This window comes from Macaca thibetana, chromosome 19 (assembly GCF_024542745.1).
Source record: "Macaca thibetana thibetana isolate TM-01 chromosome 19, ASM2454274v1, whole genome shotgun sequence".
NCBI lineage: Eukaryota > Metazoa > Chordata > Mammalia > Primates > Cercopithecidae > Macaca > Macaca thibetana.
The window spans coordinates 42,517,008-42,530,197 of NC_065596.1; the positions used below are offsets into that span (position 1 = coordinate 42,517,008).

A 13,190-nucleotide genomic window follows, 5' to 3' on the forward strand; every position below is an offset into this window, starting at 1 on the left:
TTTTCGTATTTTTAGTAGAGATGGGGTTTCGCCATGTTGGCCAGACTGATCTCAAACTCCTGACCTCAAGTAATCCACCTGCCTCGGCCTCCCAAACTGCTGGGATTACAGGGGTGAGCCACCGCGCCTGGCCTCCCTGGGTCATTTCTTGGGGTTGTGTTTGCAGCAAGCACCTTGAGGGGTGAGGGCAGGCTGGGGATAGCCAGGTAGGTCCCCAAGCTTAGCATGCCTCTTTTGTAACAACCCACTCCCTGTGCAGCTGTCCATCTGGGTCCCCAGCTCTGCTTCCACAGCCTGGGGGAAAGCCACACATGCTGGCGCCTATGCTGCTTCGTGTGAGCAGGAAAGCCTTTGTCTCTGACCCTGGAGTTTCGAGGCTTCTCCCAGCATTTTTGAAATAGTAAGAGGCTCACATACTAGCCTGTTAAGTGGAATCAAATCAAATCTGAGACCCAGCAGTCAGCTGGGTGGAGACCAAGCCTGGGCCTTTCTAGTTGGATTGTCAGTCCCTTGGCACTTCCCAGGGATGGTCCGTGGAGATTTCCTGATGATCAGGATCCCAGAACATCAAGGGCCAGAGCAAGACTGGCTGTGGTCAGAGGGCCAGTCCAGAGCTTTTGTCTTCTGGGAAAGGAAACTGGGTCCCTGTATACTCTGTGCTTAAGGTCATCTGTCTCCTGAGATGTGGTTGATTTCAAAGAAAACATTCAGGAACAGGGATTATGGTGTTTACAGAACCAACTCTCTTCCTGTAAACTTCAAGAAAGAAACCCAACCAGCCTTGCTGCAGCTGCTTTTCCAGTCCACCCATCAGCCCTCGGGCGTGCAGGAGTGTGAGACCCGCTGGGAGGACGAGACAGTGCACTCTTTGGTCCCACACCGTCTTGGCTTCCCAACGCAGTTAAATTGACATCCAGAAATCTTCCTAAATGGCAGAGATTAAGTAAAAGCTTTCAGGGTTCAAGTGACCCCCAGAAGGATGGCTGCTGGTGAAATGTTAGAGAAGGGGTAAGCTGACCTAGCAGTGGATGATGTCAATACCGCTGCCAGTCGGAAACACAGGTCCCTTTTTCCTACAGGGGAGAAGGCACTGTTTACACCCTCAAAGCATTTTAGGCAGAGATCATCAGGGAATAAACAGGGAAGGGCAGGCTGGGTGCGGTGGCTCATGCCTGTAATCCCAACACTTTGAGTTCAACACCAGCATGAGCAACATGAGGAAACCTTGTCTCTACTTAAAATACAAAACTTAGCCAGGCGGGGTGGCGCGTGCCTGTAATCCCAGCTACTCGGTAGGCTGATGCGGGAAAATCGCTTAAACCTGGGAGGCGGAGGTTGCAGTGAGCCAAGATCGTGCCACTGTATTTCAGCCTGGGCAACAGAGAGAGACTGTCAAAATTAAAAAACAGGGCAAGTCAGAGCCATAAATGCCAAGGCAAGAACAACAGGGAAGTCCCACATGCCACCTGTGCCTGTTGCTATGTGAGGAGTGACCAGGGCCTGGGAAGGACAGACATAAGCTACGGTCCCTGCCCCTGTTAGTCACGGTGGATGAGAACTGAATGGCAAGGCTGGGTGCAGTGGCTCATGCCTGTAATCCCAGCATTGTGGGAGGCCAAAGAGGATCAATTGAGCCCAAGAATTTGAGACCAGCCTGGGCAACATAGTGAGACCCCATCTGTAAAAAATATATATGTTATTTATTTATTTTTTTTCTTTTTGAGATGGGGTCTCACCCTGTCATCCAGACTGGAGTGCAGTGGCACAATCTTGGCTCATCACAACCTTCACTTCCCAGGCTCAAGCAATTCTCCTGCCTCAGCCTCCCTAGTAGCTGGGATTACAGACACCCGCCACTATGGCCTGGCTAATTTTTGTATTTTTAATAGAGACGGGATTTCACCATGTTGGTCAGGCTGGTCTCGAACTCCTGACCTCAGGTGATCCACCCACCTCAGCCTCCCGAAGTGCTGGGATAACAGGTGTGAACCACCACGCCCAGCCCAAAATAATTTTTTGTATGAGCCAAGCATAGTGGTGCATGGCTGTAGTCCCAGCTACTCAGGAGGCTGAGGTGGGAGGATCCCTTGAGCCCAGGAGGTCGAGGCTGCAGTGAGCTATGATCATACCACTGCACTCCAGCCTGGGTGACAGAGCAAGACCCTGCCTCAAAAAAAAAAATAAAAATAAAAATAAAAAAAATTGCTGGGCGCAGTGGCTCACACCTGTAATCCCAGCATTTTGGGAGGCCAAGGTGGGCGGATCACGAGGTCAGGAGATCGAGACCATCCTGGCCAACATGGGGAAACCCCGTCTCTACTAAAAATAGAAAAAATCATCTGGGCATGGTGGCGTGTGCCTGTAATCCCAGCTACTCAGGAGGCTGAGGCAGGAGAATCACTTGAACCAGGGAGTTGGAGGTTGCATTGCAGTGAGCCGAGATCGCGCCACTGCACTCCAGCCTGGCGACAGAGCAAGACTCTGTCTCAAAAAAAAAAAAAAGAAGAAAACAAAAACGAACATTGATTGAGCATCAATTGAACTTGTGCCAGGCAGGCTCTGTGCAAAACCATTTCCTAGAAAAGTTTTCTTTTTTACAGAGGAGGAAACAGAAATCCACAGTGGCTAACTGATTTGTCCACAGAAGAGTAAGTGTAGTGACTGACCTCCAGGATCCAAACCTGCAACCCTTCTGTGCCGGTGGTGACTCGCCCTTAGCACACTACCTGGCAGCAGGCGATACCACCCATTCACTAAGGCATGGCAAGCAGCCCCCCTGAGTCACGCCGTTCTGGGTGGTGCACAAAGCGGGAGTTCTCACCCTCATGGAATGCGTGCTCTGCCTCGAGAGACAGACACTTTCTCTCATATCCTGTGTCCAGTTGCAGGCAAAGCCACAATCATTGCTCACCTCCCAGTCACACTCAGGGTAAAGAGCAAGGGTCTTTGATTTACAAGTTCATGCCCGCCACCCGCCTCTCCTTCCACTCTCTCTGCCACTCTGACAGCAGAGCAGCTCCTCAGACACAGGCACATTCCTGCCTCAGGGGCCTTTGCATTTGCTCTTCCCTCTTCCTCTATATGCTTGCGTGGCTTGCCTGCTTGTCTTCAGGTCTTTTTTTTTTCTTTTTGAGACGGAGTCTCGCTTTGTCGCCCAGGCTGGAGTGCAGTTGCCGAATCTCAGCTCACTGCAAGCTCCGCCTCCCGGTTTACGTCATTCTCCTGCGTCAGTCTCCCGAGTAGCTGGGACTATAGGCGCCCGCCCCCTCGCCAGGCTAGTTTTTTGTATTTTTTAGTAGACACGGGGTTTCACCGTGTTAGCCAGGATGGTCTCGATCTCCTGACCTCATGATCCGCCCGTCTCGGCCTCCCAAAGTGCTGGGATTATAGTCGTGAGCCACCGCGCCTGGCCTTTTTTCTTTTTTTTTTTTTTTTTTTTTATTCTCGCCCTGTCGCCCAGGCTGGAGTGCAATGGCACCATCTCGACTCACTGCAACCTCTGCTTCCCGGATTCAAACGATTCTCCTGCCTCAGCCTCCCAAGTAGCTGGGATTACAGGCGCCCACCACCATGCCCAGCTAATTTTTGTATTTTTTTAGTAGAGATGGGGTTTGACCATGTTGGCCAGGCTGGTCTGGAACTCCTAACCTCAGGTGATCCGCCTGCCTCAGACTCCCAAAGTGCTGGGATTACAGGCGTGAGCCACTGCACCTGACCGCCTTTTAAAAAAAATTAATTAATTTGTATTTATTTATTTTCAGGTCCTCCTTTAACAATTTTTTTTTTTTTTTTTTTTTTTTTTTGAGACGGAGTCTCGCGCTGTGTCACCCAGGCTGGAGTGCAGTGGCGCGATCTCGGCTCACTGCAAGCTCCGCCTCCCAGGTTCACGCCATTCTCCTGCCTCAGCCTCCGAGTAGCTGGGACTACAGGCGCCCGCCACCACGCCCGGCTAGTTTTTTGTATTTTTAGTAGAGACGGGGTTTCACCATGTTAGCCAGGATGGTCTCCATCTCCTGACCTCGTGATCCACCCGCCTCGGCCTCCCAAAGTGCTGGGATTACAGGGCTTGAGCCACCGCGCCCGGCCAACAATTTTTTTTTTTTTAATAGAGATGGGGTTTCGCCATGTGGCCCAGGCTGGTCTCAAACTCCTGAGCTCAAGCCATCCAACCTCCTCAGCCTCCCAAAGTGCTGGGATTACAAGCATGTGCCACTGTGCCTGGCCACCCTCAGGTCTTGAAGTGTGCTGGAGACATAGTAGGTGCTCAATAAATACATGCCGAAGAAGTGAATGTGAAGAAAGGTAACTGCAGATGGTGGCAGGCATGGGCTATGCTGGACTTCAAGCCGGGGAAAGGGGATGGAGCATTGCCACTCTGAGTTGCTGGCAGCCGAGCCAGGCGCCTCTGAGGAATGGACATGTGAGCAGACACCTGAGTGTACAAGGGCATGAGCTGCATGCTCATTACCATGCCCAGGCCTCAGCCACCTGCTCCTAGATGCCCACTCCCTGTAGATGCAGGCAGCCCAGTTGCTGGGGGCAGGGCTGGGCTGGAGAGGGACGCCAAGGATATCTCACCTCACAGCGGTAGGAGCAGATGGCTCAGGCTCCAGTTTCTACCCTAACCTGACCTGAGCCCAGCCCGGAGGAGGGAAAACTGGGCCCAGCTGGCTGCTCATTCCTCTGAGATCTCCCAAGAGGGTGAGACAGAGGGGCCAAGCCAAGCATTGGAATCAAGCTACACTGCCTGCGTTTGAACTATATATATAGCATGAACAGACTAGAACTAGACTACGTGTGTGTGTGTGTGTGTGTGTGTGTTGGAGTCTTGCTCTGTTACCCAGGCTGGAGTGCAGTGATGCAGTCTCAGCTCACTGCAACCACCGCCTCCTGGGTTCAAGCAATTCTCAAGCCTCAGCCTCCCGAGTAGCTGGGATTACAGGCGTGCGCCACGATACTCAGTGATTTTTTATATTTTTCACCACATTGGCCAGGCTGGTCTTGTACTCCTGACCACAAGTGACCCTCCCGCCTCAGCCTCCCAAAGTGCTGGGATTACAGGTGTGAGCCACTGTGCCTGGCCTGTGTGTGTGTTTTGAGACAGGGTCTTGCTCCGTCAACCACGCTGGAGTGCAGTGGCTCAATCACAGCTTACTGCAGCTTGGACTTCCCGGGCTCAAGTGATTCTCCTGTCTCAGCCTCCTGAGTAGCTGGGACTACAGGTGAGTGCCACCATGCCTGTCTAAGTTTTAATTTCATGTAGAGATGGTCTCAGTATGTTACCCAGGCTGATCTCAAACTCTTCAGCTCAAGTGATCCTCCTGCCTTGCTTCCCTCCCAAAGTGCTGGGATTACAGGCATGAACTACTGCACCCAGCCCATGTTCTATGGTTACCCTTCGTCTTCTTACCTAATCCCTCAGTTTCCTCATCTGTGAAGTAGGGGTTGGAACAGTACCTACTGTCATAGACTGAATGTTTGTGTCTTCCCCAAACTCCTGTGCTGAAGCCAAGTGATGGTATTTGAAGGTAGGACCTCTGGGAGGTCACCAGGTGATACGGGAGGAGCCTTCATGAATGGGATTTGTGCCCTTATAGAAAGGGACACAACGTGAGATGATCTTGCTCTCGGCCATGCGGGGAGGCAGGGTGGCTGTCAACGAGCCAGGAAGCGGCGCTCCTGACACCGGATCTACCAACACCCCCATCTCAGACTTCCAGCCTCCAGGACCGTGAGAACTGTGTTTCCTGTTAAAGCCACCCTCTCTGTATTTGTTACAGCAGCCCACACTCATAAAGACATTTATCTTCCTTTTTTTTTTTTTTTGAGATGGAGCCTGGCTCTACCACCCAGGCTGGAGTGCAATGGCACAATCGCGGCTCACTGTAACCTCCGCCTCCGGGCTGAAGTGATTCTCCTGCCTCAGCCTCCAAGTAGCTGGGATTACAGGCGCCCGCCACCACGCCTGGCTAAATTTTGTATTTTTAGTAGAGACGGGGCTTCACCATGTCGGCCAGGCTGGTCTCAAACTCCCCTTGGGTTAACCACCTGCCTCGGCCTCCCAAAGTGCTGGGCATGAGCCACCGTGCCTGGCTTGACACTTATCTTTTATATCAATATACTTTTTTCTTTTTTGAGACGGAGTCTCACTGTGTCACCCAGGCTGGAGTGCAGTGGTGCAATCTTGGCTCACTGAAACCTCTGCCTCCCGGGTTCAAGTGATTCTTGTGCCTCAGCCTCCAGAGCAGCTGGGATTACAGGCGTGCACCACCGTGCCCAGCTAATTTTTTTATTTTTAGTACAGACAGGGTTTCACTATGTTGGTCAGGCTGGTCTCGAACTCCTGACCTCAGGTGATCTACCTGCCTCTGCCTCCCAAAGTGCTGGGATTACAGGTGTGAGCCACCATGACCGGCCTAAAACACCTACCTTTTATTTTTAAAAAATCCAACACATTATCAGTACTTCATGCCAGACACCATTCTAGGAAAGTAACTCTTCTTTCACATCAATCCCATGGGTAGCTGTCATTTACAGATGAGGAAACTGAGGCACAGAGGTGAAGCAACTTTCCTGAGGTCACCCTGCTACTAAGTGACACAGCTGGCATCTAGTGCAGCAGGCTGGCTCCAAGTCTACGCCCCTCACCCCTCAGATGCTGCTCACCAAGCCGGAGGGGCTGTGGGAGCGAGTTAGAACACAGGACGCCCCTGGCAGCAGCGCCCTGTGTGTGAAACTACGGCGGAGGAGGCCATATTGCGGCGGTATGCAGGAAGGCGGGGGCACCTCCCTCCAAGAACCAGCATCTGAGCTTTTTGGGGAAACATGTAGCTCCCTGAATGGCATCCACAGAGCCCCCCTCAGTCGGCCTCCCCTCAGGCACCAAGGCTGGCGGAGGCCACCACTGTCCATCTCCCTCACTCCTCACAGAGGAAATGCTGGGCGGTGCCGCGCAGTCAGGGCTGAGGACCAGGACAGAGGTTGGGTGGGGCGTGTCAGCATTCCTCCAACGGGCAGGTCTCAGCGCTCCTCCCACTGCTCCACTCCTCTGCAGGGCCCAGGTGCCCTTGGCCCTGGGACACACCTCTCGCCATGGAGTTCGACCTGGGAGCAGGTGAGCTCCTGGGGAGTGTGGATTGGAGGTGGAGGGGGCGAGAATCAAGCCCAGAAGCTGCCCGCACCAACCACCCAACTTCTCTCCACAGCTCTGGAGCCAACCTCCCAGAAGCCAGGTGTGGGGGCGGGCCATGGGGGAGACCCCAAGCTCAGTCCCCACAAAGTTCAGGGCCGGTCGGAGGCGGGGGCAGGTCCGGGTCCAGAGGTAAGTCTCCTCATCACCGGCTGCGGACAGGCGGGAGGGGTGGGGTTGCCCCTGACCCCAGGGTCCTGCCTTGGGCTTCCAACTTCGGGGGCTGGGTAAGGGGCACCGCCTCACTGCCGCACCTCCATCCAGCAAGGACACCACAGCTCTTCCGACTCCAGCAGCAGCTCCAGCGACTCGGACATGGATGTGAAGGTAAGGGGTTCTCGCCAGCGTCCCCAGGCCCGTGCCCTGCACCGCAGAGAAGCGTCCCAGCGCAGGGGCTGGTGGGGAGGGTGCAGGAGGCGGTTCCTCTGTCTCCTTCCAGCCCAGAACCATCTCTTCTCTCCCATCCCTGCCCTCGGTCCCACAGCCCCACACCGCTGGCTCCAAGCAGCACGAGAGCACCCCCGGCAAGGCCAAGAAGCCCAAAGTGAAGAAGAAGAAAAAGGAAAAGGGCAAGAAGGAGGCTCCTCACTGAAGGGCCCTGGACAGGGCTCATTAAACCTTCCTCTCTGCCTTCTGCGACTGATCAGCGCAGTGCCTGCTCCGGTCCGTCCCCAGTTCCCTGCCCCCTGCCCAGGGCTGGGCCCGCCCATCCCTGCTCGCGGCCAAGGAGAGGCTGCCCACGCCATGCCCATCAGGGTTTATTGTTTCTGTAACAGCGGCCACGCCCTGGGGCGATGGCCTGTGCAGCTGGAGATCTCTCAGCACCTTGGGTTGGGGGCGGGGCTGGGCGGGACATGGGATGGAGGCGTCGCCTGTGGCCAGACAGGGTGGACCCCTGGGGCCTGCAGGCAGGAGATGAGTCCAGTGGCTCCCAGCAGCAGCAGCAGCAGCAGCAGCGGCGGCGGCGGGAGGCTCCGCTCACCGCACCAGGTGGAAGGTGAGCCAGTACATGAGCAGAGGTTGTGCCGCTGCCACTGCCATGGTCAGGTACATGCGCAGCTGGTTCCGGGCCCCACGCACCGGGACCCCCTCAGCCGCTGCCTCTGCCAAGATCTTCAGCCGCAGCGTCCGGATCTGGGTGGGAAAGGGAGAGAGGAACCAAGGGGTTTACCCTTGAGCTCTCTGGGCCAGAGTGAGAGCCCTGACATACTTCCAGCCTCTGTCTAGAAGCCCCAGGCAGCTGGGGACAAGTCCCTGGCCCTCTGCAGCCTCAGGTTTCTGGGGGCCTCAGTTTCCCCAAACCTCCTAACATGGTGAGGATTTGGACCCTGTGGGCAAAATATGAGAAGGTTCGACACTCAAATGCCAGGCAAGGTCTGGGAGCGGGTGAAGGGGGACTTCGCGGTGGACACCCGGCCTGAGGGGGTGGGAGACATGGCCCTGGCTGCTGCTCCCCGTTATGCTGGTCACATGGCAGTTTCTGAAGACATGCCAGAAATGCTATCTTTATTTTTATTAAAGGACAGGGTCTCTGGCCTAGTGCGTTGGCTCACGCCTGTAATCCCAGCACTTTGGGAGGCCGAGGCGGGCGGATCACAAGGTCAGGAGATCAAGACCATCCTGGCCAACATGGTGAAACCCCATCCCTACTAAAAATACAAAAATTAGCTGGGTATGGTGGTGCTCCCTGCTTCTCAGGAGGCTGAGGCAGGAGAATCGCTCCTGTGAACCCAGGAGGCTGCAGTGAGCCGAGATCGCGCCACTGCACTTCAGCCTGGTGACAGAGCAAGACTCCGTCTCAAAAAAAAAAAAAAAAAATGGACAGGGTCTCACCCTGTCCACCAGGTTTGACTGCAGTGGCATGATCTCAGCTCACTGCAGCCTCAATCTTCCAGACTCAAGTGATCCTCCCACCTCAGCGTCTCGAGTAGCTGGGACTATAGGTACATACTGCCATGCCTGGCTAATTATTTAATTTTTTTAGAGATGGGGTCTTGCTATGTTGTCCAGGCTGGTATCAAGCTCCTGGCCTCCAGTGATCCTCCTGCCTCAGCCTCCCAAAGTGCTGGGATCACAGATGTGAGTTATGCGCTTGGCCTAAACTTTTAAATGATGAGACCTAAGTCAAAGTTTGCGTGAGTCTCTGCCCTGGCTCACCAGCCACCACGGTCTGCCCTCTGCTTCTCACATGTTCACAGTGAATCCTCCCAGCACCTTAAGGTGCAAGTATCATCCTCCTATTCTAAAATAGGGAAACTGAGTTTTGGTTTGTTTTTTTTTTTTTTTGAGACGGAGTCTCACGCTGTTGCCCAGGCTGGAGTGCAGTGGCGCGATCTCGGCTCACTGCAAGCTCCGCCTCCCGGGTTCCCGCCATTCTCCTGCCTCAGCCTCCTGAGTAGCTGGGACTACAGGCGCCCGCCACCGCGCCCGGCTAATTTTTTGTATTTTTAGTAGAGACGGGGTTTCACTGTGGTCTCGATCTCCTAACCTTGTGATTCGCCCGCTTCGGCCTCCCAAAGTGCTGGGATTACAGGCTTGAGCCACCGCGCCCGGCCGGTTTGTTTTTTTTTTTGAGACAGAGTCTTGCTCTGTCGCCCAGGCTGGAGTGCAGGGGTGCAATCTCAGCTCACCGCAACCTCCACTTCCCAGGTTCAAGCGATTCTCCTGCCTCAGCTTCCCGAGTAGCTGGGGCTACAGGCACACACCACCAAGCCCAGCTAATTTTTTTGTATTTTTAGTAGAGATGGGGTTTCACCGTGTTAGCCAGGATGGTCTCATCTCCTGACCTCGTGATCCTTCTGCTTCGGCCTCCCAAAGTGCTGGGATTACGGGCGTGAGCCACCGCGCCCGGCAAAAGGGGAAACTGAGTTTAAAGAAAGGAAGTGATTTGCCTAGGATCCAACTAAACTTGGGGTCCACCCAGCCTGCAGACCCCAGTGCTCTTCACCAGCACCCCTGACTCTAGCAGGAAGGGCTCTAGAGAATCTCCTTCCAGGGAAATTCTGGCAGGAAAGCCCCCATGCAAGGAGAGTGGAATGAGGGTGAGAGCCCAGCCTGGAGCCTGTGTGCTGGGGATCCCCAGCCTCTAGCAGCCTGGGTGGGATCTCCTCTTCCAGGGCTCAGGATACCCCCTCTTCCAGGAAGCCCTCCTGACCCCCCCAGGCTGGGCAGCCACTCCAGGGCTCTTCAGTTCAGCAATGTGTCTCTGGTCTGAACCCCACACCTGACATCCTCTTCTTGGATGCCTCCGGGGCACCTGTGCCCTCAGCCTCACCAGCCCCGAGCCCCTGCTCACCATGAACACAAAGATGGCCACACAGCACCAGCCCAGCACCAGGTAGTAGCCAATCTTCCCGAAGAGCAGGCCCATGAGGACCCCGCCAATCATCCTGGGGGAGGGAGAGGAGGCTGTGTGACGACAAGGCCCAAGGGCTGGGGCTGGCATGAAGGGCGGGCGTACTCACCCGACATACTTGTAGCCCAAGAAGGCCACCAGGTCGATGGTGGTGAGGTCGGTGTTGACAGTGACCAGATAGAGGCTGAGCAGGATGGCCACCACCTCCAGGGTCAGCCAGGCCAGGGCTGAGCTCGCCTGCAGCCCTAGGAGGTCTGGGGAGAACCTGCAGGCAGCAAGTCCCGCCACTTGGTTGGCTGGTTCAGACCTCCCACCCCCAGCACCCGCCTGGGGACAGCCCCGTGTTGGGTAGGGCTGGACACCCGGCAGTGACCAAGATGGACCTGCACGCTATCCTATTCTCATGGAAATCCCATCCAGGGAGGACGGCAGACCCATCCCTAGACAGTGACACCCAGAGCGGGCAGGGCTGGAGTCACAGGGGGCTGTGCCTGACAGTCAGGAGGCAGGTGTCAGAGAGGCTTCCCAGGAGAGGGGACAGCAAGCTGAGGCCTGCAGGAAGGAGCTGGTCAGGGACAAAGCCTTCGGCCTCTGCCATATCCCCAGGGCCTCACCAGTTAATGACAGATGTGTTCAGTGTCACAAAGGAAAAGAACAGGGCAGTGTGAGCAAGAGGAGGGGCCTGACCTAGCCTGGGGGACAGGAAGGCTTCCTGGAGGAGGTGACACTGGAATGGAGCCAGCGGGAATGCACAGGTACTCAGCAGTAGTGGAGGGGAACACGCTCCCGGGCAGAGGGAAGTTGATGTGACAAGGCCCCAGGAGACAGCGCCAGCCCTCCTGAGGAAAGGAACGGACAGAAGCGTGCAACGGGAGGGGCAGTGCGGGGCTGAGGAGCTGAGGCTTGATCGGGAGCCATGGATAGTAGGGTGGAGCAGGGTGGGCTGTGGCCAGGCTCACACCTCAGACAGGACGGTCCTGGCTGCTGCTGGAGTAGGGGTGCAATGGGGAGCTGGTGACGACAGAGCGAGGATGAGGATGGGTCTGGTAGCAGAGGCCAAGAGGAAGGGTGGATGGAGAGGGTCGCCCAGCACAGGGTGTGGTGACACAATGCACATGGGTAGGAAGGAGAGGGAAGAGGCGAGGGTGATGCTGATGGTGACCCTGAGGGCCGTATCTTGGGCCAACTGGGAGCAAAGTGGGGCTGTCCTGAGAGGGGAACTGAGACCTTGGAACTGAAACCTTCCTGACCAACCATGGGCCTCCCAAACCCCACCCTACTCGGCCTGCCCCAGGCCGCCCTTACCTATCCTGGGTCCCCAGCGCAAGACCAGCCACCAAAACGTACGTGATGAAAGCCATCGCTGTGGGAGGCAGACACACAGACACTGGTCACCAGAAGAAGAACTGCCCTGGGCCTCCAGACACCCACACACCCACCCCAGACAGGCCCGGAAGAGAGAGGAGGGTGCAGGGTAGAGGGAGGGTGAAACCTGGAATGTAGAGGTCCGGGGCATTGACGTCAAAGCGGGGGGCCACCGGGGTGTCCTGTTGGTACTGCACCTCCCAGTCCTGTGGGGATGGGGAGATGGGCAGGACCCTCAGAACCAGGTCCCTCCTACCCTGCTACAGGCCCTCCTCCCTCGAGGTGAATCTCCTGGCCCCACCACACACCTGCCCCCACCCCTGAGCCCCCACAGGCCCACCGCAGACCCACATTCCCCTGGGGGTGCTGACCTGGTGCAGGTAGGGGAAGAACAACAGGCCCAGCTTTCTGCCCACATACATGGTGTCCACAGCAAAGTAATACTTGAGCTTGGTGACGGGGATGAAGCGGTCAATCTGGGGAGGCAGAGCTCAAGCCTGAGTGCCCGTGGCCCCGTGCGTCCCCCAACTCCCGCCAGCCCTGGCCACTTACGTTCTTATCCACCAGCTCCTTGCCCTGAGCAGCCAGGCTGCTCCCATAGGCCATGGCCATGTTGGACACCGGGTCAGCCAGGAAGGCTGCCTGGGGCGTGGCAGAGGCTGCAGGATAGCCTAGGCCGCCAGGTGCCCGCTGGGCCCCATAGCCCCGGCTCTGGGTTGAACTTGTATCATCGAAAAGCTGGTGGGGGTCGGCCATGCCTGGCTGGGACACAGGGATCCTCCGCTTTGAGGCTGCAAGGGAAGAGGGTGGGGAGACACTGGGGATCCAGGATAGGTAAGGGAGGCCTGGTGAGCCTCATTCATCCTGCAGTTCTGCCTCCTGCTCCTACTGAGAGGAGGGTGGTGTCACCATTAGAGACACTAGCTTTGACATCAGATGGACTGGCAGGTGCAGCCTCTGCCATTCATCCATCGACCCACCCATCTAGCCAACTATCCATCCACTGATACACTAATCTATGCATCCATTCATCTACCCACCCATCCATCTACTCATCCATCCACCCACCCACCCACTCGCCCACCCATCCACATCTATCCTTCCAACTACCCATTCATCCATCCACCCATCCATTCATCCATCCATCTGTCCACCTATCCATCCATCCATCCATCCATCCACCCACCCATCTAGCCAACTATCCGTCCACTGATGCATTCATCTGTCCATCCATTCATCCACCCATCCATCTATCCATCCACCCTCCCACCCATCAATCCA

At 55.9% G+C, this 13,190-nt stretch overlaps 3 protein-coding genes across 50 annotated transcripts in view; 2 read left to right on the top strand and 1 right to left on the bottom strand.

The window, feature by feature from the left end:
- The window catches only part of YIF1B (Yip1 interacting factor homolog B, membrane trafficking protein), a 287,798-nt gene that overhangs the window by 54,685 nt on the left and 219,923 nt on the right, over positions 1-13,190 (bottom strand). The window contains exons 2-8 of one of the 47 annotated variants that reach the window (XM_050769135.1): positions 12,462-12,700; positions 12,281-12,385; positions 12,037-12,115; positions 11,850-11,907; positions 10,654-10,809; positions 10,485-10,578; positions 8,275-8,323 (exon numbers count right to left, since the gene is read on the bottom strand). The exons of 45 other annotated variants lie outside the window; for them this stretch is intronic. In XM_050769135.1, coding sequence (XP_050625092.1) covers positions 8,275-8,323; positions 10,485-10,578; positions 10,654-10,809; positions 11,850-11,907; positions 12,037-12,115; positions 12,281-12,385; positions 12,462-12,700 — 780 coding nt within the window. Of the gene's footprint in view, positions 1-3,262; positions 3,267-8,274; positions 8,324-10,484; positions 10,579-10,653; positions 10,810-11,849; positions 11,908-12,036; positions 12,116-12,280; positions 12,386-12,461; positions 12,701-13,190 lie in introns of those variants that run through there. One more of the 47 variants, XM_050769147.1, reaches the window with a different exon arrangement.
- PSMD8 (proteasome 26S subunit, non-ATPase 8) overlaps positions 1-13,190 on the top strand; it is a 90,061-nt gene that overhangs the window by 238 nt on the left and 76,633 nt on the right. The gene's annotated exons all lie outside the window — the stretch shown is intronic.
- On the top strand, positions 6,869-7,828 carry C19H19orf33 (chromosome 19 C19orf33 homolog). Of its 2 annotated transcripts, XM_050769365.1 has the most exons (4): positions 6,869-7,114; positions 7,206-7,321; positions 7,454-7,516; positions 7,674-7,828. In XM_050769365.1, exons 1-4 carry the CDS (start codon positions 7,093-7,095, stop codon positions 7,779-7,781), a joined length of 309 nt encoding a protein of 102 aa, XP_050625322.1. In that variant the 5' UTR covers positions 6,869-7,092; the 3' UTR covers positions 7,782-7,828. The 2 variants fall into 2 exon arrangements, with proteins under 2 accessions (XP_050625322.1, XP_050625323.1); XM_050769366.1 differs by lacking the exon at positions 7,674-7,828 and having other exon boundaries at positions 7,076-7,114; positions 7,383-7,514.